Here is a 26,499-nt window from a genome sequence, read left to right as displayed (position 1 = left end):
AAAGACTAAATTATCAGTACAGAAGTTAATGGGGGTTGAAAACTTAAAATCAAAACGTTGCTTGTAAATTAATCCATTTTATAATACATGTTCCAATTTTCAAACAGATGGTATTATTGATATTTTTGAAGTAACACCACTGCACTTAGTGTGTGTGTAGAAGTATGTGCCACCTTACATCTACACTGTCCCTCCTCTCACCCCCCAAAGAACAGAGAAAGCACAAAAAATGTTATAAAACAAAGTTTACTCTGCAATACTTTATCATAATGAATTGTATCTCTTTGGTAAAAATAAACTTTATAAACATTTTAATTATCAGAGATTAGATACAAAAACTAAACATTTGTAAGTTGTTTTTAATATGAGCAAAGACTGGCAACTAAGAAGTGGTTCACTTGTGACTGGTCATCTACTGGCAGTTACAATTCCAACTGAAGACAATTTTTATGCTACATCAAAAAAGAGAAAACAGTTTAATAACAAATTTCTTGAAACAGAAAGCATCTTTATACTTTCATTTAAAAATAAATAGTAGTTACAATGAATTGGCAATTATACATTTTTATATACTATCTGATGGCAACATAATACTTTAAAATCAAGCACTTAGTTTAATAAAAAAATGTACAACAATTTTAGAAACAAGTTTTGACAATGGCACTGGCAGTTAGATGCAAAGAATGTACTTTAAGAAAAAATGGCAGGTATAACATTAAAATATTCTATTTTCCCTTTCAATAAATATTTTGACTACATCATAACATACTGAAGTAAACTTTGTTTAAATCAAAGCTTACACATTTCAAACTAATAAAACTATAAAGTATATATAAACCAGAAAGCCTCAAAGTCTCTTAAATGAGTCTTCACAAAAGGGTGTTAAATTACTGTAGTATTTAAGACAAAAGTCTTTACACTTTGTGAAGTATTCACATCTGTTGCTTAAATTGCTGGGGAAGGCTTCCTGGCCTACCAAAACACACACATTCCCTCCTTAACACTTTCTCTAGCTTTGAATTTTTTGCTAACGTATATTTGACTGACCATCTAATATGAACCCTTTACATAATGCCTCAGAAAGTAGCAAAAGAAAAAAATATATATATATATACTAAACTTTACAATATACAAAGGAATCTAATTTAAGAGAAGTCATGCTGACTATGAGGACAGGAAAAGCTCAAAGGTGGAAAAAGGGAGGTATCCACCAATAGTTAGCTTTTCCACAAATGCAGGTAATCTGTTTTCTTCTGAATTTGTAAAGTAAAATATTAACTAATTTAGTAATATATTGCACAAACAAATGTCAAAAATACATATTCGGGAAACACAGATTCTTCATCTTCACAGATGAAGATTAATCGTGCTGAGACAAAACTCTCACTAGGGATCTAGTATAAACTGGAATAGGTTGCAACCAACTTTCTATTTTTTTGATGTAAGGCAAATTGTATGTTAATTTAAGTCACAGTTATTGAAAAATATGTAACTTCTCTGGGGTTTCCAAATTGTTCTTACTACAGCAAAATTAATTTATTATTGGGAATACAATTTCTAGTCCACAGGACTTGGAATGACTTTCCTTAATTGTATGGCTATGAGACATGTTTCTATCTCCACACACCTCAGGAGTGAGAACAGCGGGACCATAATTAAAAAGCTGCTCCCCTTGAAAATAACTGCTGTGTTGTATTAGCAAATGGAATATGACACACGAATCCTATACAAGACTTGGGTGTAAATAAAATGTCTAACTTCTCCCTGGTAGATGTTAGTACAGTGTTTATTGTCCTTGCTAATGATGAAGGTAGCTTAAACATTTAAATTTGTTGGATAAGTACAGAGGGAGAAAAAAAATCAAAGAAATTAAGGAGTTACATATATGAAGACATTTTGAAGATCCCTATTACAGCTGAGAATACATCCATTTTTGTAATCTCTTTACTATTTACACCGTGGTAAAAGGTTTTTTTTGTTTGTTTTTGGTGTTTTATTCACTGTCTATAGTAAAAGAGGTTAACCTGGCTTAGCTATTTGCTGGAGATGTGACATTTATGAAGGAAAAAGTCCAAATAACTCATCCTACATTATCAACAAATGAAAAAATTACTGTATTTCAACAGCACCAATTGTATTAAGGTAGTTATCTATAATCAATGACAACTGACAGGGAAACAGGACAGAAAACATTAATGCTATTATCCCTGTATAAAAGTCTTTATCAATTGAAAGATACATTTGTTATTATTCTTCTTTTGACAGTTTTGTCGAAATAAAATTTAGAAGCTAAAATAAAAACATTTATGTCTTTAAAAAAATCCAAGAAAATGTTTTATAGTCATAAACACAGCTGAGAGCAGGAAATTAACATCTTGAGTTTGACTCTGCATGTGTGTATGTGTGTATCTACGTATAAAAATTATGGGGAAAAATGAAAATTAAGTCATTGTCTATGACATAGAATGTATCATAAGAATGACTTTTCCAAAGTCGTTCCCACCATTATAAAAAGAAATGTAATAAATTATAGTTTTAGGATCCCTGTTCTTTCTCCATAATGTAGTCAAACTATATAAATGATATTATAAAAAACTGTCTCATAAGCAGATTTGTTTAAATACTTAAAACATTTTAAGACAATGCTGGAATAGTAATATAAAAACCTTTTAGCATGGATTAATGGCACATATAAGTATTACACTGCCTCCTCAAAAAGTTTTGTGTAAGATCTAATTTTATATGAGTGTTGAAATCCGAGAAAGTATTTTAGCTCTACAGTTAAGCCTTTTAAAATTTATTTCGTATACATTCAATTTTAATTCATACAAAGCTTGGAAAGTTTTGTTCTTTTTTTTTTCCTAAATGACCTACTTTCATTTATGATAACATAAGTAATAAGTATTCCACTCCATCTGGTTATAAGACTCTTAGAATGCAGTGTATTTAGGAAAGCAAATGAAAGATTCTTATTGCAAAAGTATGTCAAAATTGGCGTTACTCCATAACACTCTATGGCTATATCCTCTGAGTGGACAATTTCCACTTCACATAGACAGCTGGTGGCTTAAACAGTGGTTGCAGAGCACTTTGGGAAAAAATAAAAGGCCCCAATGAATGCTATGCGTCATCCATGATGTAAAAACACTTCAGATACTACTGTAATAGGAACTGTAGTCTTCTTAGATGAAATCACATCCCCAAATTTTCTTTTCTAAATCTTACAACACTGTTGGATTTTTTACCTATATTATTGACAGGAATTTTCTAGACATCTAGGATCTTTTCTGATTTATATTTGACTTTGCTCATGTTCAACAAATAATTTAAAACAAAAAATAAGACACAATTAAAATAATTCAAATCTTACCCTACTAGGTCATGTGGCAGGGAGGAGTATATGACAAAGATATCAGCAAAAATTTTAATGGGATCAGTAACTATGGATTTTCATATGTAACAATTTCCAAATCTTAAGAGACACTTATCACAGAAATTATGCTCTCAGGCTTTTTTATCACATGTTTACGATTGGGCATGATCCTTACAGCAATGGTTAAATTTTAAAAAATAAACAGAAATCAAAAATGTTTTGAAAGAAACAAGTAATTGGCACCCCTCCTCACCTTAAAACTAAAGTCGATTATGGCTTTGATATCCCTTGTAAAGAATTAAGTAGAAGAGTATTGCCACACTTTAAAATAATTTCACACCAAAAAGCATTTCTATTTTTTCCGTTGCTTTTGACTTTGTGTCTTTGCAGTACTTATCAGGGAACCCAGACATGTACGAATTCCAGCAAGGTGGAGCAGAGATCCAGCTGCCTCTTTGAGCTCCTCATCAATTTCTTGACATGACTGTTTTCGCATCTTTTTGCCTGGCTGCCCTTTCTGAGAGGTATCTGCACAAGCCTGTGATGCGTAGCCACTGTCTCCAAGAGGATCATCTTCATAATCAACATCTGTGTCTTCTTCACTGTGAAATCCTTCACTGCCATCACTTCCCACATGGCTACTCTTTGGGATAAATTCATAGACCTCATCCACAGAAGACAAGGAAGACACACTAGATCTGGACGCACAGCGCTGTGCTGCCATGCTACTTGCACTGTAATTATGATCTTCTTTTGGATCAATGCTGGTGGTGGAAGAATCACTCTCTTGTAATCTTATAGCACTGGGATGATTAAATGCATTACCATAATTCCTCTTTTTCTGCAATGATGTTTTAAGAGGAAGAGGCTTTTCACCTGTGGAAAAGAGAACTTCTATCACTAGGTCAAAAGCATTTGATTGCAAAAACACACCACTAAAAACTGAGCAGTAAGTGCCTTAGACTAGTAATGTTTAGTAGTTTTTTTCTTTTTTAACCAGATCATACCATTCTATAAGCATTAATCTGAAACATTTTAAAACCATTTAATAGTATGTCTTCACCTTTCCATGGAATATACAATCATTTTTAACTACTTGCACAGAATGCCCCAATATGAATATACCACTGTTTAGCTAACCATTTCCTTGTCGATATGTAAGTTGTTCCTAGCTTTTCACCAGTACAGTACAAATAATGCTGCAATGAAAGTTCTGAATAGCTTTCCTCATGCATATGCAAATCATTTACTAGGATTGAGACCGAGAGATAGAAGTGCTAAGTAAAAGGATATATACATGGGGCTGGGGCCATGACTCAGTGGTAGAGTGCTCGCCTAGCGTGCATGAGGCATTGGGTTTGATCCTCAACACCACATAAAAATAATAAAATAAAATTAAAAAACAAAGATATATATAAACACAAAGTTACAATTGGTATTCCTCAACTGCCTTCTGAAATGGTAGTACCATTTAACATCCAACAGTATTTGACAAAACCTATCAATCATTTTAATTTCTTACAATCTCCTAGACAAAAATAGAATCTTCATATTATTTTATTTTGCATTTCCTAATTTCTAGAGGAGTTACACATCCTTTTTACATGGGTATTCTCTATATTTCCTCATCTGAGACCTATCTATTCATATATTTTGATGACTTTTCTGTTAAACTGTTTTATTATTTCTTATTTATAGGATCTTTTATATAGAGACTGGATATTAATCCTTTGTCTATCACATAGTGAAAAAATTGTCCCATTATTTTATTTGTTTATTGTTTTCTTTCTTTCAGTGGCGCTGGGTATCAAATTCAGGGTCTCACACATGCTAGGCAAGCACTCTACCACTGAGCTACAACCCTAACCGTTCATGTTATTTTTCTTACAGGTATCTTTTGCTGTCAGAACTCAATATGCTTTCCTGTATTTTATTACATACACCTTTCATTTTTACTTTTAGCTCATCAAACTTATTTTCTAAATATAATATTTTTCTCCATTTATTGTTTAATGCAAAAATCTTTCACAGCATTAACTTCAATCTTTCAATTAATCTCATAAATTAATGAAAATATAATAAAACAGAATAAGTTTTTCAGATTAAAAGAAAATTTAGTTGAAGAGAAATAATTTGTGTATTTCTAAATTAAATTTCAAAATGTTTCTTAAAAACAAAAGCATCATGACTTACATTCTAAAATCCCCTGCTCTATGGAAGTATTTAAAAGCATCATTGCAGCGGCAGCATCAATATCAGATTCTGAAAAGGGAAGAATGGTAACATTAATGTTCTTCAAAAGAGAGGCTATTGTTAAATATTTGCACATACTTAAAGATTAAGATTTTGGTGTATGTTCTCCTACTTAAAAAAACAGCTTCTACTACACACCAGATACTGGTTGGGATGCTTACTCAGCACAGAGAAAGTGATTGTCAACCTAAATGAGCAAATAGTTACTTATGATAAACAAATGTAAACAGCAATTTTTTTCATAGGGTACAGACAATGTACTGACGGAACTTAAAATACTTCATATAATGTTACTTTTCACTGATAAAGCATTTTGACTATTTTAAAGGAGGCTGTTTTTTAAAACAACAACACTGCCAGGTACAGTGACGCACACCTGTGAGCCCAACAAACTGGGAGGCTGAGAGAGGATTGCAAGTTCAAGGCTAGCCTCAGCAATTTGGTGAAGCCCTAAGCAATTTAGTGAGACCCTGTCACAAAATAAAAAGAGCTGGGGATGTTGTTCAGTGGTAAAGCACCCCAGGTTCAATCCCCAGTCTTCCCAGCCCCCCACTCCCCCAAAAAGGCAAACAACACTATTAGTTATATTATCTAACATATCCAGTTCACCAGGAACCAAAATTTGGTAGTTCAAAACATGCTATTAATTTCATAACTGTTCAAATGAAGATCTATCAAAATTGTTAATTTCCACCTCTTGATTTATATTTCCTTAGCTTTAATCCTGAGAAATTATTAACAATGATTGAGAGAAAAAATTAGGACACAAGTTTTAGCCCTATGAAAGTAAAGGTTATAAGACAAACATGATTCTATTGTCTGATTCTCGGTCCTCATGCTTAAAGGATGATATTAAGACTGTAGGAATAGAAGTCAAATTTGAAGACACATCCCTGTAATCCCAGTGACTCAGAAGGCACAGGCAGGAGAATCACAAGTTCAAGGCCAGTCTCAACAACTTAATGAGATCCTGTCTCAAAATAAAGTAAAAAGGCCTGGGAATATAACTCAGTGGTAGATTGACCTCAAATTAAATGTCAGTATCCACATCTAAATAAAGTAAAAAAAAAAAAAAAAATGTAGAAAGAATTTGAAGGGTTATAAGTTCACTAATAAAATATATGAAAAGGGGGCTGGGGATGTGGCTCAAGCAGTAGCGTGTTCGCCTGGCATGCGTGTGGCCCAGGTTCGATCCTCAGCACCACATACAAACAAAGATGTTGTGTCCGCCGAAAACTAAAAAATAAATAAATATTAAAAAATTCTCTTTCTCTCTCTCTCTGTCTCTTTAAAAAGTATATATATATATGAAAAGTATTAACTGCTTCTATCAAAACTAAGATATAGCTGGGTGCAGTGGTGCATGCCTGTAATCCCAGCCTCTTGGGAGGCTGAGGCAGGAGGATCTTAAGAGTTCAAAGCCAGCCTCAGCAAAAGTGAGGCACTAAGTAACCCAGTGAAACCCTGCCTCTAAGTGAAATACAAAGTAACAAGGCTGGGGATGTGGCTCAGAGGTCGAGTGCCCCTGAGTTTAATCCCCAGTACCAAAACCAAAACCAAAACAAACTAACATGCACATTTATAAGGCATCCAATGAAGAGGCTGTCTCTTTCAGTAAGACAGCAATTTAAATAAACTACCAAAGCGTTAAGCTGTTTGGTCCACTGTGGTCTGGACTCAGGTTAAGACAGAAATTATGCTAATTTTCAACATTAAATTTGAATTTCAATTTGTGCTGAGCCCTAACATCATTTCCAACTGCCTCAATTTTATATTTATTTGTAGTATACTAGGTGTTTCTAAAATTTACTAACCAGAATATGAGTTCCATTTTTATCTGTTTTGTTTACTGAGGTACCCTGTACCTAAAACAGTGTCATAGCACAGCTCAGTAATATTTTAAAACAGATGAATTTACCCAAACCCACACCAAGCCCAAATCTTGACCAAAAAGTTTTGTTTTGCTATATCAGTATGAAAGTCCTGTATTTCCTGCTACCTATTATAACAACACTGTAATATAGATATTGGCACATAAAGTTAGCAAGTTGAACAAGAGACAACTATACTTCAAACAAAGTGCTATATCAGTTTTGGCTGATAGTGGTTCTAGAGTTCCTAAACCTAACCTCCATTAATCTTAAATGTTTAATGTTAGTTACAATGTAATGATCAGAAAAGATGATTCTATGAAGTGAGAGATGAATGTATAAGGTAATACTGCAGCCAACAGTAATACTAAAGTGATCTTTATAAAACCACAAAATGGGTAATGTCATTTCTATTATTTAAAGCTCTTCAGCAGCTCCTCCAATGGGTCATATCTGGTAGGAGGTGCAAGCTTTGAAGTGAGAATTCCTGGACCTGAATCCCTCTGTCATTTACTAGTTTCTGTGACCTTGAAAAAGTTAGTCAACCTCTCCAAAATTTAGTTTCCTAATTTGTAAATAAGGGGTAAGAATACCTTAAAGGATGGTTGCAGGGAATGAATGAGATAATGCATGCAAAGCATAACAGTAAGTCACAGAATCCTTAAAGAACATGTTTTCAACATGTATCTGTAAACTGAGCTTAAGAGCAAAAGGTCAGCATTTATTGAGGCAATAAAAAGATAAAGCAGTTTCAGCAGTATCTAAATGTAAAGAGAAACCACATTTACCCACAAAGTAAAAGAAAACCGAAGCCTGCCTTATGCAAAGGAAGAACATTATCCAAAACCAATTCCCTATCCACTTGACTTCTTGCAGAGTTCTCTAAAGCTTTTTCACTCTTTCCCTCCCATATTTTTGCAGACATCAGTACAACGTTACTGAGGTTCAGCTTAGTATATCATTTGAAAGAGCCAAAAATGTCTGTTACACAGAAAGGCGTTAGTCTGAGAATTTTATTTTCAAAGGTCATGGAAATGTCTCTAGGCATCAAAGCAACAATGTTAGAAAAACCTATTTTAATAAACTACTAATCTATAACATTAATTATGAGAAGGAAAGCAAATCCCTTATTCAAATTTTTAATTTGTTTTTAATAATTAATAAAAAAATTTTAAAAGTCAACTTAGCTTGTTCAACTAAAACTCTTCACATTTAAATAACCTATTAGAGAAATATTCTGAACTATATTCTAATCCAGGGAATGGCAAACTTCTTCAGTAAAGAGTCAGAAAGTAAATACTTTATGCTTTGCATAAAGCATAACCAAGGAGGAAAAACCAAGGAAATAATAGGTCTCTTTTGCAACTACTTAACTCTGCTGTTACAGCAAATTTTGCATGCTTTGAAACAATATTGTTATTTTGATTTTTTCCCCCAACCATTTTATAAATGTAAAGCCATTCTTAGGTAATTAAATGCACAAAAAACAGATAAAGATAACTTTATTGAAGATATTACTAGAAACTAAATCCAATTTTCAAAGAAAAATACATATAAAAGTAAATGAGGGCTGGGATTGTGGCTCAGCAGTAGAACACTTGTCTAGCAGGTGCAAGGCCCTGGGTGTTCAATACTCAGCACTACATAAAATAAAATAAAGGTATTGTGTCCAACTAATTCTAAAAAAAAAAAGGTAAATGAAAAAAGGACTTAAAACTATACACACATCAAGTCCACTGTTAGGAGGAAAAAAATGTGTGTGTATGTGTGTGTATACACACACATAACATATATAAAAGACCGAAGAAATTATATCAAAATGTTAACAATAGAATAAAGGGTGGCATTTACCTTCTCTTTTATGTGTTTTAATTACTGAAACTTCTACAATTAACATATAATTTATAATCAGAAAAAAAATCCTGAATTTTAACTTTTTTTAAATTTTTTTTTTTTTTTTTTTTTTAATTTAAAAGACTGATCTTTACCCTTACCTTTGAGGGTTCGCACCTGGTTCTGCTTGAAAACAGAGCTTAGGTAGTGAGGTGATAAAGAACCACTGAAAAATGAAGACACAAACATGCTTAATTTATTTTGCTTTTCATAACTTAGTCACAAATAGAACTGATTTGTACCATAAAAAACAGACTGTTTTTACCTTGTAATTTTGCTAATAATACTCAATTTAGGAAGAGTTGGCCAGAGCATAAAGTACATACTACCAATATTGGCGCTCAACCAATATTAAATCACAATTATTTGGGTGCTCTTAGACCAAATAATTAATTACACACAATGTTGGGAAAATTAAATAAGAACAATACATTTAAAATGCCTGGAACAGGGCTGGGGTTGTGGCTCAGTGGTAAACAAACAAACAAGCAAACAAATAAGTAAGGTTATTATGTCCAATAACAACTAAAAATATATTTCTTAAATGCCTGAAACAGTTATAGTTATTGGTTTTGTATTATATGTATTTTTTACATATATGTATATGTTTGATATAGTATTAACATAGTTATTACCACAGAAATCAAAGCATTTAAAAAACTAGTGTTTAATGAAGACTAATGATACCAGTTAAGTTCCTGATTTTATTAAGAATCATCAATATCAAATTAAACTTTCTTTGTGGAGAAAGACATACATAGGTGGGTTTCCACCCCTACCTCCCATTCCAGAAATTAAAATATTTTTTGGGAAAAACATCTTCTGTTCTTTGGACTTTTTGCCAGTACAAAATAATCTGTTTTGTTAATGGAATGAAAAGTTTATTTCCTTCCTAATCAGCTTTTACATACATTGCATCTTATCCATCCTTTCTCAGATTTGTAAATTATAACATGAGAGGGCTATAAAAAAGTCTGTCAGATGAACCAAAAAGGGAGAAAATATTTCATTTTACATTAAGGTTTTAAAGTTAAAGATTTGTAATCTCTTTGCTGTCAGTTAATCTATTTTTAAATCACAAAACCACTTTTGTTTAACATCTACAGTTATGATAACACTAAAAAACATAAACATGAAAATGCAACTTATCAAAGGCCCAGTAAAATGCATTTGTGATGGTTTACAAAAAAATAGTGCCAATTCTCCCACTTATTCTTATTTTTAAAAAGCACAGTTAGGGCTGGAGATGTGGCTCAAGTGGTAGCACGCTCGCCTGGCATGGGTGCGGTCCGGGTTCGATCCTCAGCACCATATACAAACAAACAAAGATGTTGTGTCTGCTGAAAACTAAAAAATAAATATTAAAAAAAATTCTCTCTCTCTCTCTAAAAAAAAAAAAAAAAAAAGCAGAGTTAAATAAAACACACAAGTGAACATTAACTAGAACTTTTTCACTAGTTTCTAATGTATAACTTAACTAGAACACCTCATAAACACCAACATTAACTAATACTGAAGAAAATAACTCCCAGATGAAGATACAAGTACGGATAACTTCTTTTCTAGGTTTTACTTCACAAGGAGAAATCACTCCGTAGTTTTTTAAAAAAATGATCCATCTAATCTTCCAATATGGTAAAAACTTAAAATCTCAATTGGTGTGCATATTATTAGCATTTCAATTTTGGTTTTCCTAGTTTTTTACAGTATTCAATTGTAACCATTCTTCTATATCTAATAATACCTTAAGAATTCAAATGAACCATTATATGAATATTAATAATTGTTGCATCTCAGAGTTCATTATAATGTACTCCCTTACATGTGTTTGAAATTTTTCATTTATTATATTATTAAAAATCTTTTTTTTAGAATTTTTTAATATTTATTTTTTAGTTTTCGGTGGACACAACATCTTTATTTTACTTTTATATGGTGCTGAGGATCGAACCCAGCACCCCACGCATGCCAGGTGAGCGCGCTACCGCTTGAGCCACATCCCCAGCCCCTATTAAAAACCTTTTTAAAGTTTTCAAAATACAAGTTAAGCATCACAGACTACCACTAAAAGTATTTAAGGAGTTCACATTATTTTCAGATCTAACTTAAAAAGAGAAAGCTAGAAAAAAAATCCATAGGAGTAGCTGGGCTTACTATTTGTTTTTCTTGCAGTACTGGGCATTAAGTACAGGGCTGCTCTACAATGAGCTACATCCTCATCCCTTTTCCATTTTGTGAAGGTCTTGATAAATTGCCCAGGCTGTCCTCAAATTTGCCATCCTCCTGCCTCTTCTCCAGAGTAGCTAGGATTATAGATGTGTGTCACAGTACTTGTCATAACTGGGTTTAAAAATAAAAGTCAAGGGAAATTATAGGAAAATACATTATAATTACTTTTACGAGGAAGGGGGAGCCTTCAAAAAAGTATTCTACTTGCTGTTTAAACTTTTAGAACTAACAAAATTTTAAATATTAAAAGTGCTATTAAAGAGGAAAAAAATAAAATAGGAACTCTAAAAATGTATATAAAAATGTTATGACAAACTGTTAATAGTCTTAATTTCTGATAATTTATTTGTTCTCAATTATCCAATTTCTTATTTCCTAGACACAAATTCAACCATAAGTAAACATAAATGCTTTAGTTAATGTCATACACAGATACCTCTCTATACAATTAAAAAGTCACACAACTTTGTTAAGTTTCTCCAACTCACACAATAAAACCATCTAACTCACCACTGACAGTTACGAGGCTCTGAGGAAAAAGGTTGCTTCTTCAGTGCCTGCATAAGATTGGGTTTATATTCTGGATCAACACACCATAAGGAACCTTTGCCATTAACCTATAAAAAAATGCATATGAATTAGTAACATGGAATTTTTAAACATACACAATCAGTGTCAGAATGTTTTTAATAAATGTTGTGGAGGGGAACCCTCCAGTATCTTTTGAGTACAATACAAAAGTTGAAGTGAATTAGCTATGCATGATTGTAGTACCCATGTGATGTACAAAATTTCCTCACAATACTAGAGAAGTTCAAACTAATTTTCTGTTTGGTTGTGTTTTTGTACTGTGGGTTGAAGCCAGGGGCACAAACAACTGAGCCACATCCTCATCCCTTTTTATTTTCTATTTTGAGACAGGGTCTCCCTAAGTTGCATTAGGGCCTTGCTAAATTGATGAGGCTGGCCTTGAACTTGTGATCTTTCTGCTTCAGCCTCCAGAGTTGCTGGGATTACAGGCGTACTTATGACATAATTTTTACAGAATAATGGCATAATTAAAAAAAACATGGTTCCACAAATTTAAAAACTGAGAAACTAAGAGCTGGAGTGTAGCTCAGTGATAGAGTGCTTGTTTGTGTCAGCCTTGGGTTCTATCCCAATTGTCAGAATAAGAAAACAAACATAAAACACAAAAGACTGAGATCCCAATCATTGCTTATTGACTGGCTATGTGACACTGGACAAATATTTTAATCTCTGAGAATTAGACCTCTCATCACATTTTATCCACAAACAAAACACCAATCCAGGCCACTTCACTAAGGTGGGATGAGATTCAAAAAAGGTAATTTATATGTAGATGACACAGCTGCAAAATAAGTGGGTTATTCCAAACTTGGCACATAGAAAGGTTTATTGAATATTGGTAAATAACATTATATTCTTATTCCTTTACTCCTAAGAGATAAAAGAGTTTTAACAAAACTAATAATAAGAACAAAAATAAATTAATTCTGACCATGAGACACAAGTTAGATAATAAACAGGGATAAAAAAAAATTTAGAAAGGAAAACAAAAAACTCCTATCTGTGAAAAGATACAACAATTGAGTGTAAGGCATTTTTAAACATCCCAGCAATTTAAATGTAAAGGAAAAGAAAAACTATGGATATCCTATCACTCTGTCATACAGGAAGAATGTATTAGATTATCAGATCAATCTTTCTGGTATTTAGTAGCAAGATATCACATAAATTATACCAAGGAAGTATTCAACATTATGATTTTTGGTATAAAAAAAGTTTTACAAATGTTTTTTGGATTAAGTGATGAAATTTATATATATATTTGGTCATGTGAACCCAATGATAAATATACTTTAAGGAAGGGAAATAAAACTTTGAAATGTTAGCAACTATAATACTCTTTGTCCCAAAGCCAATTCAATTGAAAAAGAAAGAAGAAAGAAGAAAGAAGAAAGAAGGAAGAAGGAAGAAGGAAGAAGGAAGAAGAAGAAGAAGAAGAAATAATAATAATAATAATAATAATAATAATAATAATAATAATAATGATGTAAGGAGCCAGGCACAGTGGTAGGTGCCTATAGTTCTAGATACTTAGGAGATAGGTAGGAAGATCACTTGAACCCAAGGAGTTTGAGACCAGCCTTGGCAAGATAGGAAGACAATGCCTCAAAAAAAGAAAAAAAAAAGAAAGATATGCAGGCATTATTTTTCATACACTGAATGAAACAATTCTTTTAATAATTCTAGCCATATTCTACCTAGGTTTTCCACTCCTAGAAACAATTTAGTTCAAGTCTACTTTTCAAATTCTATTGTGAAAGTACTGCAAATTGTTTTTATCACAGTAGAATTACTATTTCCTTGAAACAGCAAATTGCAAGATCTAGTACTAAAAACTTGCAGTTTCAGGGCAGTAAAGTATCCTGAGTACTGCTGCAAATAACAGTCTGGCTTATGTTACCATGGCAGCATTTCCTCTCACTGGTTCTGTTCATGAACTATCACTAACAAAATAAAACTATGTATTTGCTAATCTATGTTTTGGAGTCTTTGTACAAAAAGCAACTAATTTTTAACTAACTCTCACTTAAAATTTTTGATTCTATATTATTGTGCTTGGATGATGGAACACAAGAGCCATGGAAGTTAAGTACTGCTTTTAAACTAAATTTGTCTATAAAAAATAATCTTTTGTGCAATGGAAACAGGAAATATGCATTCTCTCATTTACTGTTTTGCATACTGGAACTCTAAGGCTTCTGGACTTATTTGGTAGAAAACCACTAAAGTTTCTGAAGAAATGAGAAGTATATCAAAAGCTGAACTTAATATAATTTACCTTAATGGAAATTTTAAAGAATAAATTGAGAGAACATGTAATGTTTACTATTCCTGAAATGTTTTTATGTTCTTCCCTGACCTGTCTATCTCTTCAGTGGTTTTTATAAGTACTGAACTAAAAAGAATTAAGTGATTGACAAACAAGGCAAACTTTTAATTCCACATTTCTGAACTAAAATCTCAGTTATAATGTTTTAGTTGGGCTTTATAAATTTTTAGAAAAACCAATATATTATTTAAATGTGAATGTTTAACATATAAAGCCCAAATTAAACCAAACCAAAACACTACCATGTCTATCTTTTGTGATTTTAAAGTTCTGAGACAGAACACAAACTAATTAGATCTGTTTTTTGGCAAACTAACTATGGCATTGATGATATGAGAAAAAGTCTAATCAAGCACTTTTATCAGATGGTTGAGTATGATCACTTTGGTTTGTTTAGACCTTGCCATCTTGCCTTCCTTTAGGGGCTACTATCTCTAGATAACAGTTAATTATCAGAAAAGTGCTGTCAAGATTTCCAAATTCAATTTCAACATTTAAAGGAAGAAAGAATAACCTACTTGTCTTCCATGGATTAGGAAAAAAAAAAAAACTGTTAGTTTGAGATACTAACTCAAACGGAATTCATAAATTTTTAAAAAAACCATATGCATTCCCCATTCTCTATGAATGTATCTCTCTTTTTTTTAAACAAAGCGATCTATTGATTTTTAGGAACACCATCATCTATAAATTCCTTCTCTCCTACCCTGACTTGTGATAGCTTTCCAATTTTTGTTCCAATGTTATAATTTCTGTATTTATCCTTTTTTTTTTTTTAATTGTAAGATTTCTCTTCCTTTTCTTGATCAAACTACCCATACTGTGGGCAAATATATCCCTTCCCATTCTCTACTTCTTACTTCCTGAATTCCTTTCTTTCTCTAAACACTCAAAAAAAAATGCTAAGATTATATAAATAATGTACACAGGACTAGGTTGTTTTTTTAGCACAACCACAATATTACCACTGGATATATTGTTCTGTAAATTTTATTACAAATAATACCATAATGAATATATTCATCTTCTTGTGTGCAAGTAAGAATACCACCCCAAAGGAGAAATTAGAATCTGATTTGCTAGGTCGAAGGAAAGCGTATTTCCAATTTTAATAACTACTGCCAGGATGCCCTCAAGAACACTTACACTAATTTACACTCCTATCAATGTGAGACTATCACTATTTCCCTCCATGTCCTCTCCTAATTTGATATTATCAGACACTTTTGCATTCTAATGGATAAAAACAAAGGTTTTGTTGTTGTTAGTGTTATATTTTTTATTTGTATGTCCCTACTTACTAGTAAAATGAACATCTTTGCATATATATTGACCATTCATATTTCCCCTCTGTGAAATGCCTGTTCATATTCTTGCCCATATTTAGATTAGGTTTTCCTTTTCCTTATTGAATAACATGAATTTCTTATATGTAGTGGTACACTGCTGGTTGTAAAATCTCTTCTCTACTCCAGATCTAATGACAAGATGTTGGTAGCTTAAAATTAGCCATAATAAAAATATTTTTACCACAGAAATCTGGAAAAACTAAACCTCTGACCCCCAGCCAACTGTTAAATACCATTATGTGTGTGTGTATTCCTAATTTTTTGGTTGCTAACTTGTCTCTTCTTAGCCAATCATTTAAGGCTTCTGCAACACTGAACACTGTTGGTCATTCACACTTAAAATACCTTCCTTGGTTTCCTTTACACCACACCTTTCCTAGTTTCTCCTCAATGCTTATGACCTTCAAATTTAGCTCTTTAATCTCACTGTATACCTTTATTCCAATCCCTTATTTTCAATTTTAAATACCCAGTACTTAATGGGGTGGGGGAGTTACTAGAGATTAAACCTAGGGCCCTTGCACATACCAATCAAATGCTCTAAAAAGGAGCTATACTCCCCGGCTCTTTTTTGAAACAGGGTCTAAGTTGCCCAAGCTGATCTTGAACTTTCAATCTTCCTGCCTCAGCCTTCCCAGTAGCTGGGATTACAGGCATGAGTTAACCATGCCTGGCATAAACAATTACCTGCTATAAGTGTAAATACAACAGTTTCAAAAGTAGAAAAGAATTAAGCAATATAATTCAATAACAAAATTTAACGGTGCACTTTGTAAAGTACATATCCAAAATTTGTAACACTAAAATAAAATGTACACTAATCTCTAACTTCCTCCCCAACAATCCACTATTACAAGAAAATCCTTTCCCTTAGAAAATTGATTTTTTTTTTTTAACCATGGTAAGTGTTTTAAAATTACCACGGCAAGTTTTTAAAAACATTTTACTATATATATTTTCCTCCAATATTTTATATATAGAAACCATTTTTACCCAGTAGCATACTCTAAAATTGATTTTATGAAAGGAAAAAGAAAGAGCAAAATTTTTAATCTAGTCGGAAATTATGTAGACCACATATTGCAATTAGAATATTGCTAGAAACTTGGAAAAGGAAAATATTACAATAGTCCTTAAAATTTAAGTCGTGAAAGGCAGACAGACTGCTATGTCTATTATGAAATACCAAACATCTCCCATTAACCCCATCTAGGAATCTCACATAATGCACTTACTCATACATTCTACTAAATTATATATACGTTAACTGAGCCCTCCTGTGCATTAAGCTTGACGTTACATGCTAAAGGCATAAAAATGAGAACATGGATCTTATCCTCAAAGAAAATGTTCATAATCTAGCAAGAGAGACAGTTGAGTACTTTGGTTGCTGTTGAACTTCTGGTTTTTAAAAATATATTTAAATATGATTTCTTCTTTTATATTTTTTCTTCACTTTTTTTTTTTAATCTAATGCTATGGCTTATTTCCCTAGATTGTATAATTTTTGATAACAGATCTGGAAACTATGATTCTGTTTATATGATAGAGTAAACAATATGATGAACTCCCTAACAAAATATCTAAAATCATGAAAAATAATTTTTAAAAGATTTTAATTATATCACTAGGTTTGCAGGAAAGGGAGTTAAAAAAAAACAAAAATAAAGAGAAATCAGGAATTTTAAGTGTCTGAACCTTGCTTTGTCCTAGAGGTATCTGTTATAATATGATGTTATAATATAACGTGATCTTCCATGTTGACATCTCATAGGACAGAAAGACCATGAGACCAAGCAGAGACAACAGAAACAACAGATGCCTACCTGAATGGGTACAGACATTAGGATTATGATGATAAAATAATATGAAATATTTTTCAAAATTGAAGGATAAGTTTGAATATAATCAAGAAGACACTATTAAAAATAATCAGATTTGAAAAAGAACCAAAGAGAAGTACTACAAATAAAAGATAAATTAACTAAAATTAGAAGCTCAATGGATAGGGTAAACAACATATTAGACATAAACTAAGGAAAGAACAGGTGAACAAGATTGAGCAAAAAACTAACACAAAACTCAGAAAGATTTTTTTTTAAAAAGTGAAGATACAGTGAAAAGGTTTAATATAACCTAAACATGGTTCTAGATAATAGAATGATAAAGACATTGTATTCAAAGAAACAATGGGTTGAAATTTTTCAGACATTATTGAAAGAAAAAAGACAAGTTACTATTAAGAATAAAGCAATTATACCATGAATGCATATTCATAATTAAACTATCCTTTGAGAGCAAAATAAAAGTAATTTTTTAAAAATTTTAATTGTAGATGGACACAATACCTTTATTTTCACTTATTTATTTTTATGTGATGCTGAAGATTGAACCCAGCTATATAAAAATGATAGTGAATTATGTAGTGTTAAATAAGGCAAGTGTTAACATTCCCAAAGTCATAATGAAAAACAATGCAATGACTTAAGAAGTGAAGGGAATCTATTCAAAAGAAGACAAAAGGAAGGCTAGGCAGATGTTATGAACTAAATTGGGTCAGCTTTTCTCCCTCCAATGTGACTATATTTGGAGATAGGGTCTGTCAGGAGGTAATTAAGATAAATTAATTGAATATGATTAACATACAATCATAGATCATAACAATCAAACTTGAAAAATGTACATTCTCCATTATACATGGAATATTTATGAAAACCAACTATATTCTAGGCCATAAAGGAAACTTCAATCAATTTCCAAGGATCACTATCTGTCATAGCCAACTAGACAATTAATGTTTGTTGTTTTAAGTCACTTATTTTATGGGTAATCTGTTACACAGCAATAGATAACTGATAATATCATAAATATCATTACAATGCTATTAGAAAGAATAGCAAAAAAATGCCTCAAAAAAAACTATTCATTTAAAACTGTTTAAAGTATTTCTTAACAACGTATATATGCACACCAATGCTTATAGCATAATAGCTAAGCTATGGAACCAACCTAGGTGTTCTTCAAGAGATGAATGGATAAAGAAAATGTGGTATATATGCAAAATGGACTGTTACTCAGCCATAAAAAAGAATGAGTTTATGACTTTGGCCAGTAAATGGATGGATTTGGAGACTACCATGCTAAAATAAATAAGCCAATCACCAAAAAACCAAAGGTTGGATATTCTCTCTGCTATGCAGATGCTAACATACAACAAGGGTGGAGGGAGGGAAGAAAAGAAGTTCAGTGGATTAGACATGAAGGGAAGAGAGAAGGGATGGGAATAGGAAAGACAGTGGAATGAATTGGACATAACTTTTCTATGTTCATATATGAAAACTCCACCAGTGAAACTCCATATCATGTACAACAACAAGAATGGGATACTAATTAAAATAAGTTATACTCCATGTATATATGTCAAAATACACTCTACTGTCATGTACATCTAAATAGAACAACAACAACAAAAACTTATGGATAAAGAGGAAAGCAATATAAAGTAGAAAGTATTTAGAATGAATGATAATATAATACAGAATACAACTTGTTGGTATGCAGTTGCACCTATAAAAATATGGAGCTTTAAATAATTATATTAGGAAAAAAGCTGTGTCTACCTTATAAATTTTGACAACAGAAAAGCAAGATGTATACTTAACGAACATTCACATATGCAATGATTTATTTCTAGCTCTCTATTCTACTCCACTGGCCTGTCTTGAATATCCTAACTTCATATTAACTCTTGCAATTTATTTAAGGCTAGCTGGATTCCATTTCTTGTTCATCTTCACAAGTGTGTTGATAATTCTTTGTACTTCCATATAAATTTTAGAATCAGCTTGTTATTATACTAGTTTTCCAGCCTTCCATACCTCTCTCCCCCTAAATCCCTCTTGAAATTGATTAGAACTACAGTGAATCTAAGATCAATTAGGGAAGAACTGCCTTCTTTTCATATAGCAGCTTTCTTCATTTACTTTAATTTTCTGTCTCTATAAAGGTTTTGTACATCTTTTGTTAGTTATTCTTATTTAGTGCTATTACAAACACCATCTTTAAAATTCTTTCATTTTCTGACTACTGTTAATACAACTGAGTTTTAATTATTTTATTTTTTTGTAGTGCTGGGGATTGAACCCATGGCCTTGTGCAAGGCAAGCACTCTACCAACTGGGCTATCTCCCCAGCCTCTACAACTGAGTTCTTAGATGTTGATTTTTGTATTGAGTAACCCTGTTAAATTTTACATCCACAATGATGACCATATGATTTTTCTCTTTTAATCTGAATTTCTGCTATTAAACCAACTTCACATTCCTGGTATAAATCAGTCTGGGAATGATATTATCTTGTACATGCACTGCTAGATTCTGTTTCTTAACATTTTGCTTAGGATTCTTACATTTATATCCATGAAGAAGACTAGCTGGTGATCTTCCAGTTTTACAGTCTGTATTGAATTTTGTTATCAAAATTAACTCAGTTCATTATCATTTGAAGAGTCAAGACTGGAACTCTTTGTTCTATCATTGTGGGACAAAACTTAGCTATAAGACCATTTGGTACCAGGGGTAGTGGAGCACACCTGTAATTCCAGCTACCTGGGAGGCTAGGCAGGAGGAAGGCAAATATGAGGCCAGCCTGGGCGACTCAATCTGATCCTCAAAGAAAAAAAAAAATTTTTTTTTTAACAGTGAGGGGTGTAACTCAGTGGAACTGAGTGCCCCTAATCCCAAGTACCATGGGGGGGGGGGGTGTAACAATATTAAAAACATCTGGTTTTGATGAGTTCTTTGAAGAAGAGGGGAGAGTTTTGTTTATTGTTTATTTATTAAAGGATGATTTATACTTTCTACTTTTCCTTTAGTTTTGAAAAGTTGTATTTTCCTTGCTTTTATTAACTTCATTACGTATCTAAACTTGTCATTCTCTTTGCATTCCTACTATTATTTATCTCTAACTTTTGCTTTTATTCCTTTTCAGTTTTGGCAGAAGTTAACAATTTAGTTAGACCTTTTAAAAGAACAACTTTTTTTCTTTTTTGATCCTCTATGTTTGTATAGTATAATGGTCAAGACTCCAAACTGGCCATGGTGGCTCATCCCTATAATCCCAGCAGCTCCAGAGACTGATGCTGGAGGATCACAAGTTTGAGACTGGCCTCAGCAACTTAGCAAACCTTGTCTCAAAATAAAAAGAGCTGGGGTTGGGTGCAGTGGCACATGCTTATAATCCCAGCAGCTTGGAGGCTGAGGCAGGAGGGTTGCAAATTCAAAGCCAACCTCAGCAAAGGCAAGGTGCTAAGAACTCAGTGAGACCCTGTCTCTAAATAAAATACAAATACAAAATAAGGCTGGGGATGTGGCTCAGTGGTTGAATGCTCCTGAGTTCAATCTTCAATACCTACCCTCAAATTAAAAAAAAGAAAAGAAGAAGGGCTGGGATGTAGCCATATCCCCAAAAACACAAGGAAAGAAAACAAAAAAAGAATATTGGAAAACAGACTCTGATCTCAGACTACCTGGGTTCAAATTCCAACTCTTGTACTTACCAGTTATATGAACCTGGGCAAAGTACATGACACTCTCTATTTAAATGTCTTCACTTTTAGAAGAATGATTACAACACTTTTTACCTCAAAGAGTTGTTCTGCATGTTGAGTTGTTAATAAATATAAGATATTTAAAACACCATACAACTCATAGTTAATTACATGAATATTTGCTACTATTAGTACTAATAGTTCTATTGCTAAAAAGTCAATACATTGACAGATATTTAGTTAAGATGGCACAATAAAACAGTTAAGTACATGGATCTTGTTGGTGTGTTATATACTTCATAATGTAGCTGCTGTTGTTATTAGCAAATTTACTTACCCAGCAAATAGACTAAAAATGTTTTAATTTATATGACAAAGGAAGAATTAGATACCAATAGACAAAGATCTCTAACTAAAAAGAAAAAAGAAAAACAAAGCTGGGGTTGTAGCTCAGTGGTAGAGTGCTTTCCTAGCTCCTGAGGCACTGGGTTCAATCCCCAGCACCACATTAAAACAAACAAAAACTAAACAAAATAGAAATGTATTACTTTTCATCCAACTGAAAAAGACTGAAAGGCAAATGGATAATATGTATCAAAAATTTTAATATGCATATTCACCACTGCAATAATTTGACTAGAAATTTAGCCTTAGGAAGAAATGAGACAAGCAAGCAAAAAATGTATATGCAAGATTTTCACTGTTAGCACTGTTACGAAAGAAAGAGAAAGAAAGAAAGAAAGAAAAGAAAAGAAACAAATGTCTGTCCACAGGTCACCATTAAATAACATGAAATAAAATTATTCATTAAAGCCAGGCACAGAGGCACACACTTGTAATCCCAGTGACTTGGGAGGCTGAGGTAGAAGGATAACAACTTTGAGGTCAGCCTTAGAAACCCAATGAGATCCTAAGCAATGTAGTGAGACCCTGTTTCTAAATAAAATACAAAAGAGGGCTAAGGATTAGCCCTTGAGTTCAATCCCAGGTACCAAAAAAAAAAAAAAAAAAAGGAAAGTCTGACTTTTTACTTATATTTAATGCCATATATTATTCACTAAAACTGAAATAAAAAGGGGCTAAGAGGTCAAGTCAAACTTGGGTCTAGGAACATCTGATTTTTCTCCTTCATACAAACTCCTCAATTTATATATATTTATATAATAGTTCAATCTGATGAAAAATGAGGGAGATCTGATGTTATAGTTTATAGAAACTATAAACAATTATCAGAATAAAAAGGAGGTTCTTAGGTATTTATAAGTGCTACTAAACACTGAATTTTCTAGACTCTAACCATGGCTTTGCAGACAAGGGTCAATTAACTTTACCTACCTGGATCTCATTTTCCCTGGTTATGAAATTAAGATGTTTATCAGGATAATTTCTAAATTCCTTCTAAATTTAACATTCAAATAACTAGGCACAGTGAAGGGCAGATATACCAGATGACTGAGATTTCTAGATTAGAATATTAAACTGAAAAAAAAAAAAAGGAAAGAAAAGAAAAAAGCCATAAGCAGTGATACATGCTTAGAATCCCAGCAATTTGGGAGACTGAGGCAGGAAGAATAAGTTCAAAGCCTGCCTCAGCAACTTGGCAAAACCATCTCAAAATAAAAATAAAAAGGGTTGGGGATATGGCTCAGTGGTTAAGCACTCCTGGGTTCAATCCCTAGTACCAAAAAATTTTTAAAAAATCAATCAATCAATAAAAAGAATCCTAAACCAGCCTTAGAAGAAAGGAATTAAGTTCGGTTCTGTATAAACTGTAGAGATATCTCTAAATCTAATAATTAGATACAAATTTAATTCTGGCCTTTAGAAGAGAAAACTGGGAGTCACTAGAATCCTGGTGAAATATGAAACCACTGATGAGATTACTGAAAAAACACAGGAAAAACAAAAGAGTGAATACTAAAGTTTAAAAGGTGAATGGTAGAAGAAAATGATGGATTCAAGGCAAACATGAACAAAGTAGAATTATAAACAAATCAAGGAAAAAAATAATTTCTAAAGCTAATCTTATGCTATAATGCAGTTTAATATTGGAAAAGACAAAAGAAATCAATTGATTTAGATATAAGCTAGGCAATTATTACCAACAGATCAAATCCCACATGTTTACTGAAACTACCTGTTTGAATGGTACTAATTGTAACTTTCCTCTGGTAGGGAATTCAGATGTTGTGTAAGATAACTTGACTCTATCATTCACACCTTCACAAAAGTAAAATAAAGAAAAACCTCATCATACCTTTGTTTCAAAATGATCTGGGACTTGATCTCAAAACTGAGTCCAAACAACTTAGTGTGACATTCATCTTTCATATTCTATCTTTCCACCCACTCTCCTACATTCCTCACCCACAGAGAATATGCCTTCTCCCCCAAGCTGCAAGAAACATATACTATCGCCCTTACGTACCTTCTCTACCTGCAGAAAACCTATTCTTTTTTTAAAAAGCACATTTTAAAAGCAAACTTTTAAAAAGAACACATAAAATAAACACAAAACAAATATCAGGGTATAAGATTTCAACCCAATGCTATCATTTACATTAATGCAAATGGTCTATCCTTTGATTATAAGGCAGATTATCATATTCAATAAATAACAATATATACTGATACAGTTATAAAAACACTACAGAAACTAAGAATTAAGAGAACAATCCAAGTACCTAAACAGTGAACATAATTCTGCTATATTTCTATCAATACTTAAAACTCCTAAATATCTCAAATGAAAGCAAATGATGAATTGATATAATTAACCTCAAAATGAAGCAATATGGCATTGTCTCCCTTAATTGTCCCATATTTTAAGAGTTCCATGTTAGTTCCTCCACCAAATAAAGAAATTCCATAAACACTGACCTTGCCATGGCTTCTTTCCACTTTCTGAAAACACTTATTTAGGGACAGATTATGTCGAACAGAATTCTTCCAGCCTGTAGGTGCAGTAGCAAAATATGGAAAATGGTCCAGAATCCAGCTATAAATTTCTTTGACAGGCAAACATTTATTTGGAGAGTGTTCAATAGCCATATAAATGAGAAGACTAAAAGAGTATGGGGGCTTTGAAGTTGTTGATTTTTGTTCTGGGCTCTGGTAGCAAGATGGTCCAAAGGATGGTACATCATCTCCTTCTATGTCATACAATGGACTAACCATTGGAGGACCCTCACTTCCGAGGCTGAAGTTTGTTAGAAGATTAGTACTTTCGTGAAGCCAGTTCAAGTTTGTGAGCTCATCATCTGCGGACTCACTGCCTACTAGAGTGGCCTTTGGCCTGGCAGCATCAACAGCTTCAGGCAAACTTCCCATTTTATAAATCTGACTTAGTGCCGCAACCTTTTCAGCTCCTGGGGTTTCAGCTGTCTTATCTGGAGTCATTCCAATTACTGGACCCATTTACTTTAATAGGTCTGAAACAAAGGAAAAAATGATCAGTCAATGTAATACTGACATTCTTAAACTTTGGAAAACGCAAATACAGATTTAAATGTTCACAAATCAAAATATTTATAATTATCCCTCCTAATATTTAAGACAATACTTATATAATAAAGAGTTATTATATAAGTAACAGATTTATATTATTTGAAACAATGGTTAAGTAAATTTTTTCTTCTTGTGGTACTAGGGATTTAAGCCAGGAGCACTCTACCACTGACCTACAACCCCAACCCTTTTTTATTTTTGAGACAGGAAATCTCTAAATTGCCAAGACTGGCCTGGAACTTATGATCCTTCTGCCTCAGTAGTTTGGGATTACAGGCATGAAGCCACCCCACACACCTAAAACCATAAATAAAATAATGAAAATAAATTAAAATACTGTTTAAACGATAGTTCCAAATAAATGCTTTCATCAGATCTGAAATATTTACTATAAGAAGATTAACCATTAATTATATTTTATAGCATCATACTAAAAATGATTTCTTTTTAATTGAAAAATTATAAATATATATATTTGGAAGGTACAATGTGATATGGTACATGTATATACTGTGGTAGGATTAAATCAAGCTAATCAACATATCCATCAGCTCACATTCATTGTAGTGAAAACACTTATCTACTGTTTTGGCAATTCTGAAATATATGGTACGCTATTATTATTAACCATAGTCATCATGCTGTGTGATAGATGCCTAGAACTTATTCTTCCTGTGTAACTGAAACTTTGTACCCGTTGACTAATATCTGTCCTTTCCATAACCACCTTCCCTCACACCCCCAATAGTAATTCATAACCACTATTCTGCTTTCTGAGTTCAACATTTCCTATTCACCAAATTCCTTATCACCTAAATTGAATTTACTATAAATTTATTGTCCTTTATAAACGCTAGTATTTTAAATTTTGCATTCTGCTGGGTACAATGTAATACTGGTGACTTGAGAGATTGAGACAGGAGGATTTAAAGTTCAAGGCCAGTCTTATAAACTTAGAATCTCAGCAACTTAATGAGACCTTGTCTTTAAAAATAAAAATTACTGGGGATTTAGCTCAGTGATAAAATACCCTCAGTTCAATTCCCAGTACATACATACATACATAAATGTTGCATTCTGCCATCTCAAGTGCTGACATTCCCCTAGTGGTATACACTGTATTACCACCAAGAGAGGGGGAAAAGCTGTTTCGAAACTATCCTTTTTCATTTGTTTTGTCAAATGATTTGTTTTGCTTTTAAAACACATTTAAATTAAAAATAACACCATGGGATAATAACTAAACAGAGGAAAGTGATAGAACTAATGTGCTATTTCATTTTCTTTTCTTTTTTGGTACCTGGGATTGACCTCAGGAGCATTCAACTACCGAGCCACATCCCCAGCCTATTTTTATTTTTAGATTTTATTTAGAGACAGGGTCTGTGTTGCTTAGTGCCTTGATAAGCCACACGCATGCTGGCTTTGCACTTGCAATCCTCCTGCTTCAGCCTCCAGAGCTGCTGGAATTATAGGCACGTCACCATGCCTCATAAAAAGACCTTATTTCTGAATGCAGTGAAAAAAATAGGGACAAGTACCTTCAGAGTTTTATT

At 32.6% G+C, this 26,499-nt stretch overlaps 1 protein-coding gene across 3 annotated transcripts in view; it reads right to left on the bottom strand.

Annotated features, from left to right (window-relative positions):
• Positions 1–230: 230 nt before the first annotated feature.
• The window catches only part of Foxn2 (forkhead box N2), a 50,926-nt gene continuing 24,657 nt past the window's right edge, over positions 231–26,499 (bottom strand). For all 3 annotated transcript variants that reach the window (XM_071601555.1, XM_027934512.2, XM_027934513.2), the window contains exons 2-6: positions 24,317–24,867; positions 12,130–12,236; positions 9,492–9,556; positions 5,567–5,635; positions 231–4,249 (exon numbers count right to left, since the gene is read on the bottom strand). In XM_071601555.1, coding sequence (XP_071457656.1) covers positions 3,726–4,249; positions 5,567–5,635; positions 9,492–9,556; positions 12,130–12,236; positions 24,317–24,853 — 1,302 coding nt within the window. In that variant the 5' untranslated portion in view covers positions 24,854–24,867 and the 3' untranslated portion in view covers positions 231–3,725. The remainder of the gene's footprint in view (positions 4,250–5,566; positions 5,636–9,491; positions 9,557–12,129; positions 12,237–24,316; positions 24,868–26,499) is intronic.

This window comes from Marmota flaviventris, chromosome 14, assembly GCF_047511675.1.
Source record: "Marmota flaviventris isolate mMarFla1 chromosome 14, mMarFla1.hap1, whole genome shotgun sequence".
In the NCBI taxonomy this organism is placed as follows: domain Eukaryota; kingdom Metazoa; phylum Chordata; class Mammalia; order Rodentia; family Sciuridae; genus Marmota; species Marmota flaviventris.
The sequence above is the reverse complement of the archived record's forward strand: the minus strand, read 5'-3'. Positions and strand labels throughout refer to the sequence as shown.